At 38.2% G+C, this 26,071-nt stretch overlaps 1 protein-coding gene across 1 annotated transcript in view; it reads left to right on the top strand.

Annotated features, from left to right (window-relative positions):
- The window catches only part of PRKCE (protein kinase C epsilon), a 300,001-nt gene that overhangs the window by 85,870 nt on the left and 188,060 nt on the right, over positions 1–26,071 (top strand). Inside the window, exon 2 of the mRNA XM_026121196.2 lies at positions 19,192–19,255. Within this exon, the coding sequence (XP_025976981.1) occupies positions 19,192–19,255 (64 nt within the window). The remainder of the gene's footprint in view (positions 1–19,191; positions 19,256–26,071) is intronic.

Raw genomic sequence — 26,071 nt, 5'->3', positions numbered from 1 at the left:
TAATACAATTTAAAAGGAAGAGATTATTATTTCCTTTTTTTCTTCTCTTTTTTCCTGTCAAATTTAAACCTAGCAATATTGGATTGATATTAAAGATTCTGTGCCAAAGTTTAAAACAGGGCTTCATTCAACATCCTTGTCGAAGTTCCCATCTTTTTCCCCTCTTTTGAACCCTGCTTTGTATTCTTCTGTTGCTGCTTTCCAGAGATGGTTACATGTGGTTTGTAATACACTTTAGGGATAAAAGTATCCCTGCCTTTTGTTATGTGGCATCTTTATTTTTGTGTCATTCATTTAGTGACATTTAGTAAAATCAATACACCACAAATAATGGAATGTAAGACAGAAGGAAAGCATGAACATGCTCATAACCATTACTCCTGTAACGGATATTTTCAAGGGAAGGAACTTTGAGATAGATAACTGGATGATTTTGCTGTTATATGAGTGTCTGATTTCCCAAAGGGCCCAACTGTCCTTCTCTGGAGTATTACAGTCTTTTATTCTGTTTTCACCAGCTGCATCTCTTTTGAAGAGCTCTGAACCAGTAAGGGCATGTTTTTTCATTCCCTTGTCTCTTTCCCCAAATACTTTGCAGTAAATGTGGGGCCTTGAGGTCTGATGGATTCTTTAGTACCTTCGGATGACCAAGTGCAGACGTTGCTGAGATACCCCTTGAACATTGGTCTGCTCGAGCCATCTGGGCAAACGGATCGGAGTCACTGATACCAATCTAACATGAATCGGAAGTTTGGCAATTAAATAGGATTCAGACACCTTAGTATCTTTGGGGTTTATTCATTTTATCTCTAAAGTTTGATTTGGTCTTTTCTCCCAGACTACAGCCTAGCAAGCCCACAGAGGCTACCATATTCTCCCAACGCTTCTTAGGGTTTCACCCTTGACTGATCTCACAGGTCTCTGGAGGGACCTTCTGTCAGTATGGGGGCTGTTTCAGTAGCTTTCAGTTTTTCTTCATTGATGATGGTTCATGGTTATCTAAGTTTGGGGTGGAGGGGGTAACTGCCATAAACTAGCAGTATTTTAATGTGCAGTCCATCACAAGAGCTCTTATACTGCCATTTAATTTGATGCTTCATTGAAATTTTTGCAATGAGAACTCTAATTCTTTTGATTTACATACGAAGGGAGGGGAGGTAAAAGGAGGGTAAGAACTTGAGGGTAAAACATACAGTTTGGTTAGACATGAGATTTGCGTGCTTAGCCATATGAGAAGGAAGCCATGTTTTTATATATTCTATTACCATTTTTTTAATGACATATATACACACACACCTTATAAAAACACTACAAATTACTGACATGATGCAGATATAGCAGTGATTTACAGCTTTCGTAGGAAGCCTGATATATTCAGTCATTTTATAGAAACACAAGTAATAGCTTTTATTGTTAGCTACTGAAATCTTTATATATAAAAATATCTCTTAAAATAAATGCCTCAATTCCTAGCGAAGGCTATGATAAAATAGAAATTCAAGAGCCGGAGTAGGAGGTATTTGAAGTAGTTGTTGCTCTACCATAAGTTAATTGTACTGCGGTTCCCAGAAGGAGCTGCTGCTTCCAGAACATTCCGAATGAGCTGGTTTCCAGCAGTTAACAGATACTCATTTTTTTTAAAGTACGTCTTGGTTCATGGCTATGAAAACAAAGCCACGGGGTTATGAAAATAATCCCGAATAAAATACTGCTTTATCAGGGTATTATAGTCAACTGTGTACCTGCAAAATCCTTGAAGCGTTGGTTGTGCTGCTAAAATATCAGGTCTCAAAGCAGTGCTAACAGAGACAGCTTTAGTGTGTATTATCGTTTAATCCGTTATTGCTTTTTCTTCCCAAAATGTCTGGTACAGCTTTTGAGATCGGTGCAACATGCCTATGCAGTAGGAGACCTACTCTTTCTGTTATTTTTAATATTAGTGGGTTTGTGTCTTGCTTTTTTTTCACCATGCACTTTTGTAACAAAATGTGAAGGGGGGGGGGGGGAGCTGTACCTCCTTTAAACAATTACAAAATAATTTCAAGCAAACCGGTCAAGCTCGAGCCTGAGAGGTGCAGTTTTTTCCTTTTCTATCTTTCAAGGGGTGAGTGCAAAACAAGGCAAACGGTTCTGTTACTTTGGGGTACATTTACAGCAGCAGCCAGAAAAGCTGTCAATGCCTTCCTGAAGCAGGAGGTCGCAATTAGCGGAGGGGAGAGGGGCCGGGGCAGGGGCCGTGCCAGAGCAGCCCACCCTGCGGGGCGCCCAGGCCTCCGCTCTGGGTCTGGTGCACCTTCCCGGGCGGCACAGCTGAGCCTCGCTGATCCTGGAGCGGCTGAGAGTCGCAGCTCTCCTGCTGGCCGCGTTAGGCGGAGGGTGTACAGTCTCGCCGTCGAGTGGAAGAAGCCACCGTTAGACTCTTCTGAATAGCCTAGCAATGTGCCGGCTTTACTGTTGGGCCTAGCCGTGGTGTTATGAGCAACTAATTGTCTTCGAAAACGATCCAAGACGAAAATGAGAAAAAATTGTAGGTCAGGGTTCAAAATGAACCTGTTTTTTGTTAGGTTAGGAACCAAAGAAGTATGCTAACCAGTGAACTTAAAGAAGTTTCAACAGTGAGAAGGGAATCACATGCTTTTTCCAGAATTTCCTAAGGTATACGGAAAATGCCGTTAAATAGTATTATTTGCATTCAGAAGCCGTAATTCCAAAATTGCATGATGTCTGTTCAGTTTTTTGAGACATTCTAAGAAAAATTATCAAATTGCCAAGAAGCAGTCGCCTCATCGTGGCTGAATACCATCTCCAGTTTGAATCAGATCAGGAGAATGCTAATATTCTTTTGTCCTTTGGTTACCTATATTCGATCCTACTGCATCTTTATCTTCAATGCTTAGGAACTTTATTAGCATGCACACTGCATGTGTTAAATTTTTAGAAAAGGAACCTTTCTTTTTGTAGATGGGGCGGGGGGGAATGATGTTGTAATTGGGTACGCAGAAAGCACTTTTAAAGGCAGCTGCTTTGCAGAGAATGAAATCTGAGACCATCCAAAAGAGAAACTTTGTAGACTCCTGGGAAAAGTTAAAATGCAACATATTTGACTGAGCCACAAGCAGCAGATTGGATAAGGTCAGAGAATCAGAAATGGAAACAGTCCAAAACTCACACTCTGCAATATTACACAGACATCATGGAGATCTATAGGATTCCCTGGAGAGCCTTATTTAAAGGGGGGTTGCCTTGATGGTTAGCAAGGTCGTACTTTTGCATGAATCATTTTCATCTTTATTACAAGCTGGGAAGAACAACGCAGTAAAAGAAAAGTAAAAAGAACCCCTTCTCCCCTGATACAAAGGTAATTTTTTTCCAACTCTGTCTTTGAAGTCTCTGGAGTAAAGGGACTACTGCCGTTTCTCTGGACAGGCAGATTTGGGGAACTGTTTTGCCCTCTTAGCTACAATTTTAAATATGTAATTCCCACTACAGGTCACCTTTTGAGATCAGTTTTTTTCATGTACAACAAAAAGGGAGTTTTGAAACAAGCTTTGGTAGGACTAGGTTTTGACCCGTAGCAGATGATTATAAGGCTCTCCACAGCTGAGATTTCTGCAGGTTCTGTGGGATAGTGCTTAGGGAGGTTGTAGGCCAAGCAAAGATGGGGGAACAACGATATCCAAGACTTGGCGATGCATTCCTAAAGCAGCATATCTTGCCTGCCTCTGATTCTTACAGATGACAGATTTTTCATGTCACTTCCATCAGGTGTGAATGGTTATTTCTTGTTTTTTAGTAGGCTGCATGTAGGAAGATTATGGATGGTCAGCATTTAAAAACTGGCTAGAAAATATGAGCCAAAAACTATCCTGATGGCCCAATAGACTTGTCTTGGTGTGAAATGTATCTCTGCCCTCTCCTGTATGGAATTAGAATTGCAAGGCCTCGTGCTGTAAACCCTGAATAGAGACTTTTCTCTACATCAAGTGGAAAGGATCACTGCTTTGGGGAAGTGACCACTGCAGCAATAGTGAAGTATATGAAGGTTCATCAATAAGTTACAGTAATGAGTGAGTACTCCTCCTGGTCAATTTAGTAGTTTGAGTAAAATGAATAGAGTAGTATACCTATAACCCCCAAACTCCTGTGTGGTAAAGAGATCAGGGGCTAATTGCATAAATGTGTTGGGAGAGAACCTGTGCCTTTAATGGTTTGTACTCTAAGACAGGTTACAGGAGGTGCAATGGGCATGTGGAGAGGTGATGTTGTGTGCCCAGGGTGACCCAGCAGATTGATAGCAGAGCTCACAGTGGAGCTCCTCAACATACTCAGATTGTGGAGAAAATTCTTTACAGTGATGGATTTTGACCACCTCATTTATTTAAAGGGAACAATATGAGATGATTTAATTTGGGTATGTAAAGTACCATTAAAAAAGGGGCTTTTAAATCTGTCAGAGATGAGTAAAACAAGAACTGATGGCTAGTCAGACTGTGAAATGAAAAGCAAAGCACATATTTCTTTTCACTTAAAAGCGATAAACTAATGAAACCAGTCAGCAAGGGATGTAGCAGATCCTTTATCCCCAGATACTTTTGGAAAAGACTGAAAGCATTTTGTGAAAGACAGGCATTAGCTTTGCTCTGGTTACTTGGCTTTGTACAAGAGCAAGTGAGCAGCATGCTATGCCCTCAGTTACTGAGGCTACTGAATGGTTCTTTTAGATCTTAAAATTTAGTTTAAAATGTATATGAATAAAAAAATTCTTTTCAGTTGTCCTGAGTCTAGTTCCAGGAGCCATGACTACTGACCTGTACAAAATCTAAACTAAGCTGTTATGAAGAAATTATGTAAATTTGAATACTCCTGTTTTTTTTTTTTCTTCAATTATAATCAGGTTGTTAAAAGAACAGAATCCACATGCACATGTATATGTCCCTGCGCTTCCTGTTTCATCATGGCCTGAAAGAGGAACAACCAAATCAGTGCAATACAGGGCAGGCTAAACGCCAGGGTGTTTTTAAACTCGCGGAATCCCGGCAGTGCTGGGAAGCTTGCAAGGGTGCCTGAAATTCTGACAAATGAGGCGAAGATTAAGAAAAGGTTTAGTCAGCATCTTTCAAGCCTGCATGTCAAACTCATATCTAACATGTCCTCACTCTACGTGTGATTCAATCTAAAGCACTGCAGTAAACATGAATGCTGAAGAAAAACATCAGATAATGCAGCACTCACTAATAAACATTTTTGTTCTTAGAGAATTTTGTCAAAGACATATCTTATTTCTAGTCTGCCCAATCTGGCTGGTGGACTCTGTCTTCTGACTTTTCAGGAACAGTACTAGTAATGGTTATTCTTGCTATTTCCTTTTTTGTAATCTCTGTATTCAAGATGTTATGTCCTGGTATGTCCGCTGCACAGACTATAGGATACCTGGCAGTATGTGCAAAGTTACTAACTTTTGCTAACTCGTACTTTACTCAATTTTCCTTTTTGGATCTACACACAAGCAGCATGCACTGTAGCAGTTTCTTGTGATTTTTTTTCATAAGGTGCTTTGTAGCTGACATCAGAGGAGTTTCGGAGTTGCTCTGCATTTGTTATGGCTAAAGCTGCAGAGCAAGTCCAAGTGAATCACAGATACTTGCAGTCTTCAGGATAGCCATTTTGTTAACTGAATTAGCTTCATTAATCTTTCTAATCTGATAACATCATCAGAGCAAGACAACAACTTTGTTGAAAAAAAAACAGCTATGAAATTGTCTCTAAGGATCTTATTCAAGTACTTCCTAAAGAGAAAAGAAATATGGGAGAATGTTCCAATGATGCTTCCTTCTGGAAATAAAAATATTGGCTCCCTCTAAGCGGTCTTTTAGAAAGGCACACAAGATAGTGTTTGGGCTACATTTTCTGACAAATTTTTGAGGTATTTCTGGCCAACTTTGGGTATTTGTTCAACGAGCTAATTGCTTTGGTGTTTTCAAATTTGGGGGAGGGAGGTTCCACCAGGGACTGAAGGATTGAACAGATCTATTTTGAGTAATGTATGCTTGAAGCTGCCACAAACTTTTTGCTGCTGAGAAAAGTTTTTGAAAAACACCTTTTGCTTTAGAGAAGAATAATGATCTTGCTATTTAGATAGGGGACTGAGACTGAGAGGTGCATCCAGTTCCCAGCCTATTATAGACATCCTTTGTGACTGCTATTAAACTGGAATGAGGCCGTAATATGTTCAAACTTCAGCATTTTATGAAACAGTGCTGAATTACACTGCTCAGGTGTTCTTGTGTTGCTTCCATTTGCAGCATTGGAAAAATGTGACTCTATAAGTAAGGTTAGAGATTTGGTGGGCAACAGCTGTAAATCGTAATCAGCATACAGAAACTCTGTGAGGACTGTGGTGGGTAGTCACTGTCCTTTTCTTCCATACTGTGCTTGCCCTGCTTCTTAAGGAGGACAGCACTACATTTCTTCTCATTTCAGTTGTTTTCCACAGTCTAAATTACCTAAAAAGCTCCTAAGTTGAAAGGGACCGCGGGCAGTCAAGTCAGGTCCCAGAGTGGTTGATGCAAATATGGCGTCATTCTGTATAAATACAGTATGAAAAAGAGCTAACTTCAATGAATGCATATGCACATGACAGCCAATTTTTGAAAATACTGCTTGCAGTTTTGTGTTGCATACGGTGAAGGCAGAATGAAGTCATTCATTCTAAACTAAACAAATATAGAAAGCAAAGACACTTTTGCAAGTCATTTGTGGTTTATTTTCTTAATTCTGTTTTCTTTCTTCTTCTTTTGAATTTCTTTAAAACTTAACTTTTAATGTAACTTGAACAAAGCCTCTGAATCAATGCAACTTTTGGCAGGCTGTAAGTAGAAGAGCTATTTCCAGGAAGGATACTTTTGTTTAAATACTTGATGCCAATTCTGTTTTACTATTGTGGTTTGTATATCATTCACTGTTTGTTTATTGTAATGTTTGTGTTTGTTGGAAAGCAGCTAGGGTTACTGATACATATGTGAAAGGACATAGAGAATATTTGTGTAGAGCATACTTTTTTCTTCCATCTTTATAACCCAGCAAAGCATGTTTATTTGTAATGCGTGAAATCTGTGTATTCATGCTTGCATCTTAGAGCTTGCTGGAAATAGAATATTTTTTAACTAGAAAATAAGTATTTTTGTGATGTTTTTACAGTCTCCTCCCCTTTCTATTGTCAACTTTTGATAATTTTAAAAGGTGAACAGTCCTTTTTGCTTTTATTTCCAGCTTCAACCCTAAAATCAAAGGGATATCTGTGGTAAACCTGAATGGGAAACAAGGAGATACACTTACTAAAAGTGTGCTAAGGTTACTAAAAGTGATCAGTTACAGGGATGTCTAAAATGAGACAACTTATTTTAAAAAATGGTGAGCTTCCATTCCCTGAATGAACACTAACACCTGTTATCATGTTATTGGTGTCTTGTTTTAGAAGCAGTTCTGAATCCATTAATTACTTCTAAAAAGTTTAGTCCTTTTGTTTAAAGAGAAAAATCTTTTAACATAGCAGGACAACTGAATTAGTTACTGGAAGCATTCTAACATTTAAGATCGAGATTAAAAGCAGTATGGCTCTGTTCCAGAAAATTACCATTTTCAAACTAATTTGGCATAGCTTTGCTTTTGAAATATTAATTTATTTCCTCTGTCTTTGCTTGTGGACAGCTTCATGTCACTTCTTCTAAGCCATATGTAGAAGTCTGTGCTCTGTATATTCCCATAATTGTGTCTCTGCCCAAAGTCCTCTGTTCTTCATGGTGGTGTGTTTTGGGGGTTTTGTTTTTTTTTTGTTTGTTTGTTTGTTTGTTTTTTTGTTGTTTAAACAAAGCTATTTTGATCTTTGTATAATGTTATTTCAGCAGCTTTAAGTTCTGCCTTTCTGAAGGAGTGTTCTTTGTTTCTTATCTGGTAGTTTGTAGAGTAGTGGCTACTTAGCACTACCTCATAGCTACCTGGCCATTTATTGTGTTCAGCCCTCTGAAATTCTTTTTTGACCTTAGATGGGAAGGCCAGACTTGAAAGACATAAAATAAAAACTAAAGTCAGTCATTGCACTATAAGTGGAAGGGCCTCTGCGATCTTCAGCAGTGCTTAGACAGGTTGATTATCAGTCGAAATTTCATAAAGAATCTAGGTAACTGCAAATTTAAAAAGGACTTTGTAGCATTAAAAGACCAGTTTTCCACAGAAAGAGGAATGGCCTTGGATGCTTGAGAATTTTCAGGCAAGTCTTAATAGTTTCTAGAGAAGTTTACTAAAATGAGATATTATTCATTCTCTGGAAATTCAGTGGAAAGTGCTTAGTAATTTACAGCCAGCTACTGAGATCGAAGATGCTGCTGGGCAGATCTCCAGGCCTATCTTAATTGCATTCTGTAGTTTCAGGCACTTTAGTAGTGGAAAAAGATGTCTCATTCATGTCTAAATTAAATTGGCAAAATAGAACAGTAAGAATTTACCAATCAGAATTTTTTTTCATCTGCTGATGAACTCTGGCTCACAACTGTCACTGGTGTCAAGCATCAAGTTACCTAAAAGTTCCAGTGAGTTTCACAGAAGTTGCTCATTTGCAGCATATTGAAACAAAATATTTCCTTCCTAATGGAGGGTTCATTTCTGTCAGGAATACCCATGGAGAGAACACTTAATAGGCTTGCCTTTCAGATAAGAAAGGCCTCTCTCCTTTCTTCCCAGGGATCTGAACTGAACTCTAACTCATAAACAGTAGTTGTTGTTTTAATGTTTTTTGTTTTAATGCTAATTTTTATATTTTCTACCTAAGCTTATTTTGTTGATCTCTAACTGGAACAAAGCCAGTTACAGCTTCGGTTGCAACTTAACCTGAACTAGAGCTGAACCAAAGTTGGTTCACTTCCCTGCTGTTTTCTTCTAGCTGGCTCATTAACGGTTGCAAGTCAAGTAGGACATCTCCTCAAAGCTCCTGAAAAGTATTAGGGAGTAGTGTTTGAAACACTGAAAATGTTAACCTCTAGCAGGATCTGAAACTAATGCTGAAGTGTCTGCCCAGGGTGTGCTGAGGTTTCATTTAAAGTTTATTCTCTAATAGTTTAAATTTGTGCAGAGAGGTCTTCCCTCTAAGACAGTTAATAGCTATACTCCAACCATGGTGTCATTGGTATTCCTAGCTTTTCTTTAAGATAAAATTGGTTAATAAACAAGTTCCAGAATCTTTCATTGGTAAAAGTGAGAGCCTCGAATAGGATTAACAGGTAAGAAAATAAAGGGCGGTTTACCTCATCTAAACATCACAATTTCCCAGTACTTATTTGATAGCCTGCCTTTAGAGATAATTTTGCCTCGTTTAGGAGGGATTTGAATTTGTGCCATCTCAGTCTTAGATCTTCCAGCTGTTAATCTCCCTGAATTTCAAGCTCTAAAAATCAGCACAGTTATTTCCTTTATTCTTGCTACAGTAGTGCTGTCTGGGTACTTCCTACTATATATACTGTCCACGTTTTGCAAAATACACTGGGGAGGAGGAAAGTACATGAGCAAAAAAGTGTTTTTGACCAAAAAGGGAAGAAAAATACCATATGCTTTGCAGGAAACAGGAAGTGTTGCTTTAACAAATTAATTAATTTAATCAACAAGACTTCACACACTAAATTTACAGTACAAGAAAAAAAAATGTATGTAGTGCACCAAAACTGTTTTATGTGACCAGGAAAGATACCAGTCGGTCATAGTCTTCTGCTTATCCATGCCCTTAATGTTATGGGGATGCCTACTTCATGATACCTATCCAAAATGTTGTAGATGTATCTACACAGAGGAAATACTGCTCCAGTTTAGGAGAGGTGCCAAATATCTGCGTGGTTAAATCGTGATGTTTATGATTCCCGAGACTGAACAAATGTGCCAACAAATGTATATAAGTAAGTAATCTGAAATTGTATTGTAATAAAATAATTTCTTGACAGGATGCATAAGTTGTTAAATGTAGTAATTGTCTATCTTGTAGCCCTGATTCTATTGCAGAAGCTCAGCATTTTGTTCCCAGGTGTGACCTGCTCCCTTCTGGTTACAGCTCTGTAGCATGGTGTTTAAAAAAAAATCTTCGTAAGCCAACAAGAGAATTTTTTTATATATATATTTTGTGAGAGCTTATTATTTCCCTGTAGTATGGGGAATGCCACTGCACTAGTTGCAGTGCATTGAAAAACAGATATTGAAAAGCCTTGTGATGAAATTACAGGTCAGATTTTACCATGTGATGTAGTTTTTGTATTCTGAAATCAAATAACCATCCACTTGGGAAAGCGATTGCACTCTGAAGAGATTCATTTCTTTCTTTAAATATATTTAACAGATGTTTCAAGTGAATAGCCTTTACACAAACTTTTGTTTTGTAGATAATTTTACCTTCCTTTCACTGTAAGTCTACTTGAGTGTCTGTCGCTGAAACCCAACTCTTGCTCTTTGCAGTTCAGATTATCTTTGGGCTTGTGCAGCTTCTCTGTGCTTTATCTGTACTACTGTTATTAAAATAACACCACCTCTGTTTCTAGTGTGGATGCTATTATAGTACAGTGGAAATGTACTATATTGCTATATCTTAGTCTTATGAAGGTAGGGGAATAAGCTATATTAATGTAAGACATTTACATTATCAGAATAACTGTATTCAATTAAACAAATCAACACAACAGAACACATATGTGCCTGAAATACTAACACTGGTACGATTCTCAGTTGACCTGTTCACTTGCAGAGTACCCTGAATGGTTAGTCTACGTATGCTGGTCTCGTCTGCTTCTTGACTTACTTCTCTGGTCATGAAGCAATTTCTCTCTCGTTGATTTATTTCCCTCTCTCAAGAATTCTGATGCTATCATTGTGTCTAGATGGTAGCACTTGTAGGTATTCAGAAATCCTAACCAGGTTAGGGCGTATAGCTGTGTTAAACACATACAGTTTTATAATGCTATGTTCTCAGTATGAAGGAAAGATGAAACAGCAATCTCTAAGGAGCATTAGGCAGTGATATCTAGTCCTGTACATGTTCTTTCACTACCAGCTTTCAAGAGAGTGGAGACAGTCCTTTTCTCTCTTCAGGTTGAGGAGTCAGAAACTTGATTTGATACAACCATGCTTCTGTGGTCATGCTGCCTGATGCTTCTGCAACAGTTTGTACAGCTCTGCTGTCTTGTTCTGTTTAAATTATTATGCTCTCATTCCGTGTGCTGTAAAATGTCTCTGACTGTGCCTCCCGCCTTCCTGAATGTCTCTTCTCTGTATCCATCAGCCAGAATCCCCCACTACTTCTTTTCAAGTAGTTGTTATCGCACAAGGAATTTGCCATCTTTCCCCTGATATGCAATGTTTCTAGGGATTTTCGATGCTCTTTAGAGATCTTTGACCCTGAGCAAATGAAGTAATGATATATAAGCCTTTCATGTTGGAAAGATGGGGGGGAGGTGGAGGGAATGAGAGGAAAATACTATTAAAATAGCTCTTTGGTACAGTAAATACCCAGTTACAGAGACTGTCTGTGAAGCTTTAGGTGCAGTAGGTTCTGGGAGATCCTTAGTACCAGTGTGTGGAAGTTGTATCACATGTGATTTGGGACACTGCAATTGAATGACCGTATATGCTTTAATAAGTAATGGAAGGATTCTTGTTTTACAATTGATTTCTGAACGCTGTGGTTATTTTAGCTGAATCTTGTTTTCCCTGGCTGCTTCTGTTCTGTATTATGTCTGTGCATGTGTCTGGTACTGGAAAATGTTTGATCTTTTCTGTAGGTCATGCAAGATGTTTGATGTCTTTTTGTTGACTTTTGAGTAGGAGTAAATAAATGATAGAAAGCCCTGTGGCCAAAATTTCTTAACTTTTATGTATATCATTGTGGTCAATTACAATGCAGCAAGCTGTGTTAAGTTGCTCTGTAATCATAATAATGAAATACGTAACATTTGTAATGAAAGGCAGCTTTGAGCTTTGTGGCAGTGCACTGGCTCAGAAAGGGACCTGATTTCTTTGGCCAGAAAAGCAAGAGGCTGTGGAAAAAGGAGTAGAGGGCAACAGAGGTTCTAGGGAAGTTTCCTCAACGTATTACCGATGTTGGGCAGTTTCTTTAAAAGTCAAATTTACTTCATGTAATTAGTCATGTAGCCTGTGAATTCAGTTCATTTTCTCATCATGTTATTTAATAAAAATTTTCAAGCTATTTTGCGGACCTTACAGAGTGTATTGCAAAGCCATTTAGGTGAGCTTGCTAGGGATTCAGGTATGAATGCTGGGGGAAGTTTGTGAGTTTGATCTTAGCTCTAGCCTGTTGTTTCTAATGGGAGTTTGAGCCTGTTCTAATAATGCTTGATGAAGGTGTTTTTCCGGAACATTTAAATGGCTTAGAAGTATGCAAAATCAGTTAAAGTTGAGTCTGCAGTCACTTTGGATATATTGAAAGATATCACTATTAGTGGTCTATTTTCTATTCAAAAAGTTAAAATAGGTACTCTATTAGCTATTTAAGTTAAAACAGAAAAATCTTGTGCTTAAAGAATAGAAGAAAAAGATTCTGTCTAAAGTCATTTTCTATTAGCTTTCAAGTGTTGTGATATTTTTATAAAGTTGTTGAAATAATATATGATCAAAACTGGAGAATTAAATGCCCCTCAAAACAAGATTTCCTTCCCAGCCTTTGCAAATATCAGTTTTTGGAACCTGCAGTTCCTTCTCTCCTTTCAGGGAAGTTGTAGTTCCAAGAGAAACTTTCCCATGTTATGCTGTGCTCAGTAAGGGTTAATACATATTGGCTTCTGAAGTCCTACATGGCTGAAATAACAATCCGCAGTGACAAATCATGCACTTGGAGGTTTATGCTTTAAGCTGTCCAAATGTCAGATAATCCTAGAACATCACAACAAGAGGTGTAAGCAGGTTTTATGACTTAATTCTTTCTGTTTCTGTTGCTCCTACAGTCCATTAAGGTTTTTACTCTTGCAAAAATCCTGAATAGCTTTATGGTTGCAGATTTTTTTTTTTTTTTTTTTGTATTTAGCATAATGTCTAGCTACAGAACACCAGAGTAAAACTTACTCACCGTTGTACTGTTAGCAAATTCAGTTATGGAAAATGCATTTGTATTGCCGTCGTTTATTCCAGATCTGAGTTTTACGCTAATGCCAGTCCTTAGATTTCTCTCTTAAGAGACAAGTTAGTGTTTAAATAAATATAATGCACCTAATTTTAGATGACAAACTTGTGTTGAACACAGGTGACTTGATAGTCTCTGCTCTCATGGTCCAATTAAAACTTACGGTGATGGGGTGCTGAGTCACTGAATATAGTGGTATTTCACTTGTTTACAATAGGGCTCAGCTTGCTCCATAGGGCCTGCTAGTCTGTGCCAGAGTTACTGTCAGCTAGAATGAAAACAAACACCTCCTAATGTTAATGGAATTATTCATGCTTTATATTGGTCAAGATCCTAAAATCTTCCTTTGCATATTCAAATACAAAGCAGCCCAAACTGTATAGCGTATTCTAATCTTTCTAATCTTCATAAGATTAGAGATAATTTGTGGTTACCTCAGCAAAATCTCAGTCTAGGAAAGTCCTGCCCAAGTTTCCTATTTTGAGGATAGGAATTACAGCTTCCACTGAAGAAGAGGAAAACAGTGAGTGTCTAGATGAGCTTAAAACTCAATTTTTCAGAAGAAAATTTAGGAGTTAAAAGGTTACAAAAAGCAAACATTGAGGAAAAGCTGAAGTATTGTTAGTTTTCTGCATGTTTTCATTAAACTTTGTGTTAACTCTAGAGCTACCTAAGAAATGGCAAGCTTTGGAAATGCTGAAGGGAAATATTGAAGCATCCTTTCTTTTCCGTAGCTGAATGGAAGAAAAAGGAAATGGTGTCCTAGATGTGTATTAGAGGGTTGTTTGTTTTAAAGAACAGTTCCTAGGTGTTTGTGACTGATACTGCAGGAAGACAAGGTGGGTACAGTCTGACAAAGTGAATTGGAACTGAGGGCTGGGACAAATGGCCCAGTGGGCAGTCTGGTCCTTGAGAGACCAGAGTTCAGTTCTTGGTTAAACTGTAGACTTCTCGTGTGCCTTTCTGGCAAGCCACTTAGTCTAGCTTGTACCTTTGGGAGTATCTCATTTTACAGATGGGGAACTGTCTCAGAAGGGTGTTGAAAATAAAATCCATTAATGACTGTGAAACCATATAAATGCCTTCAATATGCTGAAACTTGGCCATGGTTTCAACATGGTTTTTTTCCTCTGAAAATATGTCTGGTTTTATGGATGGTTGCCTTTTGTTCCCTGAAACAGACTACTAATATGCTTTACTCCTGCCTGGAGCTTTTCAAGATCCACTGTTTTCCAGCAATCATTGTACTAATCTCGCTGTACTGCCACATAAAGATCATCTGAGCAATGTAAAAGTTGTTTAAAATTAATTTCAATTAATTACTTGCACCTACTAAAACTTTGTGTTTTAGCAAATGTCAGGACAATAGCATGGGCCTGTAACCAGAATAAAATATTTTGGTGGTGATCAAATATTTTGCTCTGATGATTGTTACATCTTTTGTTGCATGTCGAATGTGGTCTGTATGTGCAAGTCATAAATTTTGCAATGTGGTTACAACAAAACTCATCTTGTGTCAGCTCGTCTCTCCCATCCCTTATTCTCATCTTGCCTTGTTCCCTGCTGTCCTTTTCAACAGTCATTTCTTCTTAGATTTCTTCTCGTAGCATCTCTCTGCATGTATAAATGCTTGGCTCCATTCAGAGAAATATTTTTAGTCAAAGGGAAGGGTCAAAATCAGAACTGCTGTGATCAGACAATTTCCGTTGCATTCAAGGACGCCTGTTATATTCAGCTGAATTTGGCCAGTCGTTCTGTTTCTGGTTACATATGTCTTAAGGGTATTTCTCTCGTAATATCTTTCTAGGAATTTGGTGAAAAATTCTTTTAGAGGCTATGTCTAAAACATTAAAATAGTGGTATAAAAACTGTTATATTACAGTGAGCTAAATATAAAAAAATATATAGAAACCTTAGATTGCTGTATGCATCTTTTGTTAATTATTTGAAACATGACCATTTTATAGTTTCTGCTGCCTTCTAGATATAGTTTAATGTGTAGATTAAAAAAAAAGTACATGACTTTCATTCTAGTAGTCTGACTATTTTTGAGGTATTTATACAATTATGCTTCTAGGCATTGAATTAGAAATGTTCTATGCAAAATCAGAGTTGAATCCATTCTTTTCCCTTCCTTCTTTCTTTCTTTCCTTCTTTCTTTCTTTCCTTCTTTCTTTCTTTCCTTCTTTCTTTCTTTCCTTCTTTCCTTATTTCTTTCCTTCTTTCCTTCTTTCCTTCTTTCCTTCTTTCCTTCTTTCCTTCTTTCCTTCTTTCTTTCCTTCTTTCCTTCTTTCCTTCTTTCTTTCTTTCCTTCTTTCCTTCTTTCTTTCTTTCTTTCATACATGAAAGACTGGAAATCAAAAGAAGGATTCCTATCAGTTTTGGGGGTTTGTGCTGCTCTTTGAGTGTTTTCCATATGTAAGGTCAGTGGAGGCAACTGAACTGCCAGCTTTTGGCAAAAGTACTAATTCATGTGACAGATGAGACTGTCAGCATAGGTGCTCACTGAAATGGAGTATTTCAAAAATTTAAAAATAAGAACATGCCAGTTTCGTTCACATTGGTATTAGAGCATTTTGTGGCTGGAAAATCACTTCTTTGTGAAGGAGACTTCTTTCCACAAACACTGCTTAGAGTATCAGTAAAAATTCTCAATCAAAATTGGTAGACAACATTTGGAATAAATTGTATATGAAAGTTGTCCACCTGATGGATAATGGAAATTTGAGTTCAGTGCTGCAGTCTTTGTCCTGGGCTGCTTTCAATGCTCTTCGTATTTAAAAATAAATGAGCAGAAGGGGTGCTTTGCAGGGGTGTTCACCAACTCTCCCAGCTCCACAGGAGAATCACTGCCTGATTCCTCTGCAGGGGTGGTGTTGGGATTGTATGTGTGTGTGTTTAGATTTTAAAACTGGATAAAGGACTTTACTGAAAGCTCAACCAAACAGTAATGCTGATAGAAATAGAGTATTAGGCATGCCTTTCTTAAATACAGCCATCTGTTGAGTACTCTAGCAGTTGTTCAGAAGCAGCCCTCAGCTTAGACATCAAAGTCTATCCCTGCACCTGTGCTTCTGATTGAATATTTTGCATTTAAAAACTCTGCAAAGGGAGAGAAGCAATATTTCACCATCAGTAGCTTTATTCAAAAAATCTCAGAGCTGCTTTTTCAGAAATTGTTAAAAATGCCCTTGCTCAATATTCAACACTTTATTAATGGAAAAACACTCAACCACGCTTCCATTATCCTCTCCTCTGAGCATCCCTTGGCCTTGCTAACACCCATTTCCTCCCTCATCTATTTAAAATAGAGCTGCTGAAATCATTTTCTCGATCCATTGGTGTTATGACATCAGACTTTTGAACTACTCTAGCAGCTCATCCTTGAAGGGCACAGAAGCCTTTGCATCAGAAGCAGGTTCATGGAGGAAGGAGCCTGGTGTTGCTCTCAGTGCCGTGGGGCATTCAACAGCTGTTGTAAAGGTCCTTTTAAGTGAAAAGAGAAAAGTGGAAATGGAGGGACCACTAGAAAAAGAGAAGGTCCCATGGAGTCAGAGCGGCAGATAGGCAAAGCCTGGCATTCCCGGGACGATTTTCCATCTCATTCCTTTTCCCCACCACTTTGTAGCTAGTTGCAGGCAGCCTCCATTCTTCGCTGCTCACTGAGCAGATTGACAGGAGCGGAGCAGGTCAGAGCACTGAATTCAAATTTCAGTTACCTGCCAAGGGGACAACTTTCATCTGCAATTGATTCCAAGTGCCGTGTACTGATCTTTGATTCGGAATTTTTGCTGCTACTCTAAGCAGAATAAAGTAGCTGTGAAAGAGAAGCTCTCTTACAAAGAAAGCTGGGATCGATTTTTGACAAAATGATTTTGACATATCATTTAATCTGTAACTTAATCAGTAATTCCTACATTTGTATCATTAAGAGATGTGTGGTCTCCTCCCCTGTGTGATGCAGTAAGCTCTCTTATTATGAAGCATCTGATTTATCATCATTAATAATTAAATTCAAGTTGTGGTTGTCAAAGTGATCAAAGGACATCTTATGATGCATTATCCTGGTTCTGTTTTAAATGTTCATTTACTTGCTAATCTGCAAAGCTCAGTAGATTGGTCTCCCACGTTATTAGTGTGAATTATTGATATCCTGATATCATTTTATTCTATCCTAATATCATATCCTAATGCCATGTGTGACTTAAGATGCAATTTGTATCACTCGTATGAGCCCAGGTAGCTGACAGCAGTGAAACAAGGTTCATCTTCCCTAGTGCCATAGACTAGAATGGAGCAGGAGGTGATGGGGCATGCAGTGGGATTAAAGGTAGCCTGTGTCTAGTCACAGTCCCAGTGTGCTGTTGGTTCAACTTAGGAGGGGCAGCCAGAGTGTATTGGGTTTCCCTCTGGAGAGAGAACAGTTTCAGGCTTCCAGAGAGTGAAGTATCCTTCCTTCCTTGTCTGGTAGCTTGCGACAAAGAAAGAATCGTAGTTCTACTTTTTCATTTGAGGAAAGAGGGGCTTTTTTTGGCATGCCTTCTTTTCTTGTTTTCTCCCCTGCCACATTTTACATCGCAGGTTTGTTAAGTCCCATGTGGCTGTCCTGGCCCTGTGGGCACCGCCAGCCCTCCCTGTCCCTAACCACCCCCGGGGCCTCTCTCCCTGCCAGCCCCCTTTTCAGCCCAGCCTGGGGCCATCCGTCCCTGCAGTGGTGCTGCCAGCTCCAGCCCCGCCACAGCACTGCCCATGCCTGGCCCTGGCCCCCCGGCCCATGGGCATCTGGCCCCATCCCCATGGTGGTGCCCAACACCTGGGGCTGGGGCTGCCCCCGGTGTCCTGCTCCCTCAGGGCGGTGGGGTGGGGTGGGGTGGGCCTTGGCGGCAAGGCCTGGCCCTGCTGCCACTGGGAGCCCACGCAGTGCCCAGCCAGCAGGCCATGCGATACTACCAGAGTGGATTTAATTACCAAAAGTGAAGGAAAATACAGTATTAATGCATGCCACACCGACTTCACTCACAATTTCTGAAATTGTGTGACGACTGAAATCCCAAAGTAAGCGCTAGTGATTGCACAGTGTTTGAATTACAGTTATATTTTTTGGAGATGAGTGGCTGCAAAAACTGTCTGTAATATTTCAGGGGTCATCAAGACACTCGTATCCAGCAGGATTTAGAGTCGGTGATGAGATACTGTGATAGAGTGTGGTAGAATGCTTAAGGATTTGTAATGAACTCTTCATTGTGGTACCTAAATGTACAGGATCTTATTCCTAAAGCCCATAAGATCTTCAAGTAGGGTAGCTTGATCCTGAGCACCTTACACCTGCTGAAATTGATGGCCATGAGAGCAAAGGCTCCTTCAAATCTTCCAGAATGGTACAGCAATAAAACATTTTGTACTTTGGAGCAAGAGGGTAAAAGCATGCATTTTGTTCTCCCAGTGGTGAAAGTCTTGAAAGCAAGCATTAACTAGCTGAACAAGTTGTGGGATTTTATTTTATTTTATTTTATTTTATTTTATTTTATTTTATTTTATTTTATTTTATTTTTTCTTTCTCTCCCCTGTTCTACAACCAGAACTGCTCTGTCTCTCTTTAGCATCTGCATAGGATAGAGTATTGTTTTTCATATTTGCATAGCTGGGCTCAATACAGTAGAAAAGCTATTCAATACTACCACTTTTTAACTTTTCTTCTAGTACTTGGAAATAGTGGTTCAAATGTATGGCAGAATAGTGTTTAAAATATTTGATTTGTAAAGTCCACTGGGTTCAAAATTCCAAAGTCCTAAGGACTTGCATTTGTGTTTTACTTCAGTGAAGGTGCAGGGTCCTCGACACCTCTTCTATTAGAGTATGTTTGTTATTTGCAAAAGATGGAGACTCTGTTTTTAGTGAGCTATAGAACTGCCCATGCATCCTGCCTACCCTTCAGCTTCAAGAGTTTCGGAAACTTTGTTTCCTGCATGTGCAATAGCTTGCTTTGGGAGCCGTTCTAAGTTATATTTTAATTCTGTTCTTGATTGCAGATTGACTTGGAGCCAGAAGGGAGAGTATATGTCATCATAGACCTTTCAGGATCATCAGGTGAAGGTAGGGCATACAATACTGTATCTTGTTCTTTCCTGAATGGAATCTTCCAAGACCTCCGTAATGGAGATATTAGCGAAGGTGCTCTATGCCCATACCCTCTTACAGTGAACGCATTTTGATTAATGTGCCTGTGAGTCGATGAGCAGTTGCAGTGCTTCTTACCCCGTTAATCACTGATAGTAACAATACCAGCTAAAAGGATAATAACCAAATGAGAGTAGATTAGAGCTATTAATTTCCAGAAGAAACATCCTGATCCTTATCTTTGAAAGAATGCTAACCACTATATAGGAAGAAATGGTGAGATGTCAAATAGACGGGAAAGAGTGTATGTGCTTTTTAAAATTATCCTCATATTTGATATTTTTCCACTAAATGTTTTCTTTTCCAAGTAAAGTAAGGAGCACAGGTGTTGTAATGGTAAGAGATGTTTTCGTATTAATGACCCAGTAGTTGCATGTTGGAGAAAGCCCAAGAGAGTGGGAAGAAACGTATTTATTAACTTCTTCAGACATTTTTCTGCTGTTTTTAAGTGGGAGGAGAGTCAGGTGTTATATGATAGAAATATGAGAATTTATGAAGAAGCAAAGCTGTTGTGTAACTTAATCATGCTCTTAGTGACACCCTGACCTACTGAAATGGGCTGCCTGACTAGTTTTGGTTGATTATTTTAAATGGTGTCCTCTGAGCTATAGGCTACTATGTCCAGTAGCTCATAGAGCTCTGCTAAACAAGGTTATCATTGGTTCAGAGTACATAAAGAAGATTCACATAAACCCTGCAGGAGCTGAAACAGAAAATGGAACAAAATGAAATTGTTTTGCCTGGTATAGTTGAAAAACAGCAGAAGAATGTGTTTATCTTTCTGCTCTTCATAACGAATTGCTGTGCTCTGACCAGTTACTAACAGTAGCTTGCAAAAACACATACTGCACTAAATCCTAAATTTAAAAATAAGGCAAACCATTTTTCAGACTTCATCTTATACCTATGTGCCCACATAAGATATACTCTCCCCTTTTTTTGTACTACATAAGAAGTAGTAGCCATCACTTCAACTGTAGTTTTCCATATCTTGCTAATTACTGTGTCAATTTTAGAACTAAAAAGTGATTAGCAATATTAATTTGATTCTGTCATAGGGCAGGTGGTTGTTCTTCAAAGCTTCCATTTATAGTTAATTGATATCCAACCCAGTAGTGTTATTGTTCCATCCCAAGATGAGTTCTGATGTGTTGGACTGTCAAAGGGCAGGAATAATTGTGTTTTATTGTTTTTCAGAAGTCCATAAGACTTTATAATCTTTTACACAGACAGAAATTGGCTATGGTAGTGTTTCCTATGTTACGTGGTGCATTAGCCTATGGCCTCTGAAAGGTGCTTGGAAAGAAATTTGTAGAAGTAGGATTTGTGTTGCTACATTCGCACAGAAGGGGAGCTTAAGAGTAGGAAAGCTTGAAAGGAAATAGGCCCCTGAAGAAAAAAGCTTAGGAAGTGCTGTCTTATGGGAAGGCCAAGAGATTTCGATAGGGATGAATTTGGTAGAACCCTAGAGAAGTTGCTATGCTTGAAAAATGCTATAGAACTTGTATGTTTTTAGAGCTTTCCCATGGACTTAAGTAACTGTGGAAAAGTGTTATGTATTGCAAAATTCTCTAGGAAAGTTACAGTTTTCTTCACAAGGGAAGCTGGACCAATTTTGTACAGCGGTCGGTAAACTTGTTTAATGGTGTTTTGGTAGCACCATTGTGAAATTCTGTTCGTAGAATCCTTTATTAGGTCTGAGATTAGCTAATTTTGGATGAGTCTCCTCTCACTTCAACTATCTTCAAGTGAAGCACCTATTCTGACACAGCCACGATATGAGTCCTCCTGTAGTAAGCAGACACTTAACCACACACACAGACACACACACACACAGATAAACATCCTTATAAGCATTTTATGTATCTCAAGCTTATCTTACTCTGTACGTATACATTGACTACAAAAAGAGCATAGGATTATGGTTAGACTAAATGCATGACTTTTGAGTGGCTAAGGTTGGTTGAGGTGATTCCTACTTTTGACCCAATTTGTTAACCAAGACTTTGGTTTTTGAACTCCGGTCTCCATTGTGAGTTATAACAGAATATATAGTAGTCTTTTTCTGCTGCGTCTATCCTGATATAAAGCCATGAGTTCCTTTCAAAAAAAATAAATAAATAAAGGAATCATAGAAAGGTATCTCATTTGAAGTTTTAGAAGTTTTTGGTAATAGTCTTCAAAAATTAGTGGTAACCAAGAGCTTGGTACTTCAGTCTATTCAGGCAGAATTGCCTCTGAAGGGAGTTTTCTTAACAGAGGAAGGTAATGTGTTAACATATGGAAATCTGGATCTGCATCTAAACCCATCTACATTCTACAAACCCACAGTTAAGGACTTCCACCATTGCCGAATAACTGTAATTCCCCTAGGAAGCTGTAGGAACTGCAGGCTGTCCTCTGAAGGTGCAAAAGTTCCAAGTTGATCAGAAAGGTCCTTATTGGGAATGAAAGGCTGTCAATACCTATTGGTGAGTGCACAATATTCACCAACTTTAAGTGGGAATTAGGCACCCTAATTCAATTTGTGAATCTTGCTAGGCCTCTTTCTGAGCACTTAGAATCTAACTACTTCTGTAGATGTGACCCTTAAGCCTATCAGTGTGTTTAGAAACTCGACCTTACCTGCTTTTGGGATTGTTAGCTTGTGTGGTGGGATCAAACAGATTGTGCATTTTCAGTAGTTGTCTGTTGAGTCTTTAAGTCCCATTAGGTCATTATTTCATCTCTGATTCTGGAGAAAAAAAAGGTGATAATTTACAAAACCAGAAATAGTTGTAGCAAGAATTTTATTTGGAGGACGCAATCATCTTACATGTTTCTTAGTATATTGGAAAGTCTGTCCCAGAATAGGCAATCAAAATATATCAGCGTCCAACATGTGGCACATACTTGCTAATCAGTATTGTCATGTAATTCTGTGTAGTGAAAATTTGACTTGTTTTTTTCCTATGATAGACACACATTTCTAATTGTCAGCAATCGATAATGTAACTTCAGTTATTTGGTACTTCTAAAGGATTTTAAGATCCATATCTAAATTCTATTTTGGCATCATTGACTTAAGAGTAGTTGAATCCATTTATATGGGCAGAGAGCTTTGCCTGCTATTAAATTGCCTCTAAGAGGTAAAAGTCCTAGTTCTGCAAGTGAGTCCCTCTGTGAGTAAATTGCTATATAAATTGAAAATGTGCATATAAGGTCCTAAATGGTGAGAAATGAAGAAACATTCTCATTCATAGCATATTAATAACTTTAATTAGCCTTTTATTTAATGTATAATGAGATGTTGCTACTATATACCTTCTAAAATTGAACTGTCCTTCAGACCCAGCTGCCAGATTGTTTATCCATCTGTGCTACTTGCGCTTGTATGGCAAAATAATGAAAACAGTTCATGGTTATAGTCTGACTTCCTCAGCGGAAGTCCACAATTTCTCTTTCTCCTCCTCCTTCCCACTGCTCTGAACTGACTCAGTTGTGGACTTTCATCACTCTTGTGGCTTAGGTGTAAAGAAAAGGTGGAAATATGTCACATTACAAATGGAGGTAAAGAATATTTCTGCCTGTCCTTGACATGTTGCTAGACTTATTGAGAGCCACCCTGAGATAACAATATTGGACTCTGGCAGGTATTATTATGTGGGACCATAGAAAAAAGAGTTGCTGGCTGTGCTACTTACGGTTTTTCTCCCACTCTAAAGACAAGCTAGAAATCCACAGGAGATTATAGAGCTGTGTTAGTTTGTGTGCCATTTTCTACATTGTGAAGTTTCCTTTAGAAGCAGCCTGGAGGAGAAGCTGTGCTTCTGCAGCAGTAACACTGCAGTTGTGAGGAGGCAGCCTTGAAAGCCCAAGGCTTTAGGCTGCTCTCCACTGGATATCTTGCAGCATTGCCAACAGTGGATTGTTCAGATCTCAAGGTATTTGGATTTGTTCTGAAAAAATCATCTCCTGAAACTTATTCCCATTCAATTCTAGTCTTTGAAGCAGTCTGTGTCTTGGAAGACACAAATAGTGAAGTCTAGAAGTGGGAAGAAAACTACATAAAAAGCCCTAGCAACAACAACAAACCTGACAGAATCATTTTTATCATCGCTTTTTTTAACTAATCCCATTTTAGAGCCTGCTTAGAGCTTCTGAATGCTTGTTCTGCATTGAAAGGGAGGGTGAGAAACTATTGTCGCAATCTCTTACAAATTCTGTAGTAGGAACAATCTAGCCCACGTATTGAAGACAAAATGCTAAATGAGCTGTTTATCACATAGAAAGTGATGTTCCCAAATGTTATGATTCCAGTTTTACTGCTAAAATTTGAACATCCCCATATTTGTGCTTTCAAAACCAGTTCTTCAAAACACTCAATATGCTTTCCTGCATATGCGCCTAAGTCTTAGTTGCACATCTCCATGTTGTTAGGCTTTTCTAAACACCTCGCTGAGGGCATGCATAATTTCTATAGGGGAGAAACTTAGATGTCTTGCCTTTCTGCATGAGACAGCAAGTCCTTCTTTTCATATATTCTGCTTAGATCGGGGTAATTCAAAATATGGGCATTGATGTAGGAAGAAGAGGGAGGGAAAACAGCTCTTTTAAAATACTTCTTCAAATTCTCCGTTTTGAACTATGTAATCTGTATTTCTATAACATGTGTGATTCAGGTCTTTACATTGTCTTTACCAAAATTGATCTGCAGGGCTTTTTTTTAACTTTCTTTAGGGCTTCTTATTTAAAATGACTCTGCATTCAGACTAAATATGCACTTGTTTCCTATGAATGGAAACAGCTGTGTCAGTGGAAACTTCCCAAGTGTAGATGTATGCATACATACTAAGGTATCCATTCAGAGGTTAAAATAACTATAATAATTAATGAGTAAAGCTCTGTTTATACAAAGACTTGATTATACTTGTAATATCTTTACTGGATTTCTTAAGTATTGATGAAGAATAACGGTTCACTAAGAACTTTAAAGGATAATTTAAAAACAAATCCTTGCTGGCCAAACAGAAATAGGAAGTTTCTATAGAGCTGGCTGAATCTAGTAATATTACTTGGAATTTTTCTGTTAACTTCATTGAGCCATGTACTGTGCCACATGCAAGCAGGTAGAATCTTTAAGAAAGAATAAGCATTTCTGATAGCTTGCTTTTATGAGACCAAGTCAAAAAATTGTTACTCTTCTGGGATATCTTGTCAAACTTGCAACACACATAATCAGTCAATTCCACTGTTACCCAAACATTTGATAACTTTATATAATTTGTTATTAGAAGCGCAAGATTTATAGTGCAACAGTGTTTGTAAGAAGTAATTAGCTTGGGAAAGATCTGTCATATGCGTTCTCTCCAAGTTTACTTGACAAGCTGGATCTAATGCGTGCACTAGTTTTTAGTCTTACATCTTCAATGTCTGTCGGGGCTGTGGAGAAGGGTACGTCTCTCGGTCTTTGGCTGGAAAGGAGACTCCTTTAAGACACGCTGCCTCATTTCTTTGATGCTGGTTGTTGTCCAAGATCACATTGATTTTTTTTTCCTCTCTATATTAATTCAGTGGTGCTGTAGCATGGGCATTATTTCTAGGCTGAAATGCACTCATTGACTGTTTTATTGACCTGCTTTGGCAGTATTTTTGATCTGGTTTAGTTAGTGCTTATAAAATTTTGTGAGTGAACTTTTTTTTTTAATGATTTCAGAAATATTTAAGAGCTCCAGTGTAGTTGATCCAGATCCAAATGTAGTCAAAGTTTAAAACATAACCAATACAACGACACAATGATTCAGTTTATAAACTTGGATAACAGATGGCCATCAGATCAGTAAGAGGTAATTGCCCAAGGAATGATTAAAAACGTTTTCAATAAAGTCAGTTTTGTATACAGTGAAAGACATAAGCTGCTATTTTTGAAAGCTTATGGCCTCCTTGCTGCTTTTGTCATCACAGATGTCTTATTTCTTTGGAATTACTGGTTTGTGTGCGGCACAAATGTATACAGTTACTTATGGTGGTTTTATACCAACTTGCAAATTAAATTATCGTTTGCAATATGTCAGTATTGAATCAGTAATGGTAGAATGAATTGCAGAATGACCTTAACATAAATGAATAAATGAAGTAGTTTTTTCTAACTGTATTATTATAGGTAACCTGTAATAAAAATTTAAATAAGAACTATTCAAAACTCTTTTCATACATATTATGTCTAATCAGTTGTGGTGATTAATTATCATTGTTAGGTGCCTGAATTGATATTATGTAACTGTCTTTTTATACAATTACAGATTCTGCACTTTAAAGTGGGCAGCTAAATTCCAATAAAATACCACAGCTCATGCTATAGGTGGTAGGTACTGCAGAAGGCTGGCTGTTGAAAGTTTAGGGTTATGTCTACAAATTATGTAGTCACAAAAGATTACATCTTCTAATACATTCATCTATTCAGACTCATCTGCTCTTAAGATTCTTATGTTTAACGGGATGAAGAACTTAAGGTGGTATTTTACAGTAAAGTCTTTTAGCTGAAATCATGGCAATATTTCATGAATACAGAATATTTTCTGTAGGTTGATTATTTGGCCTTTTGCATTGAAATACCCAACCAAGAAATCCTTAAAATAATTAGGTTATGTATTTAATACCTAAATATGTTCAGAAGAGGTTTCCCAGTTAGCTCATTTGCCTGAATGCCAGCAGTTCTGCAGATACAGATATTGCTGATTGCCGTGTATGTTA

This window comes from Dromaius novaehollandiae, chromosome 3, assembly GCF_036370855.1.
Source record: "Dromaius novaehollandiae isolate bDroNov1 chromosome 3, bDroNov1.hap1, whole genome shotgun sequence".
Lineage (NCBI taxonomy): Eukaryota > Metazoa > Chordata > Aves > Casuariiformes > Dromaiidae > Dromaius > Dromaius novaehollandiae.
This window is presented reverse-complemented; position numbering and strand designations above follow the sequence as displayed.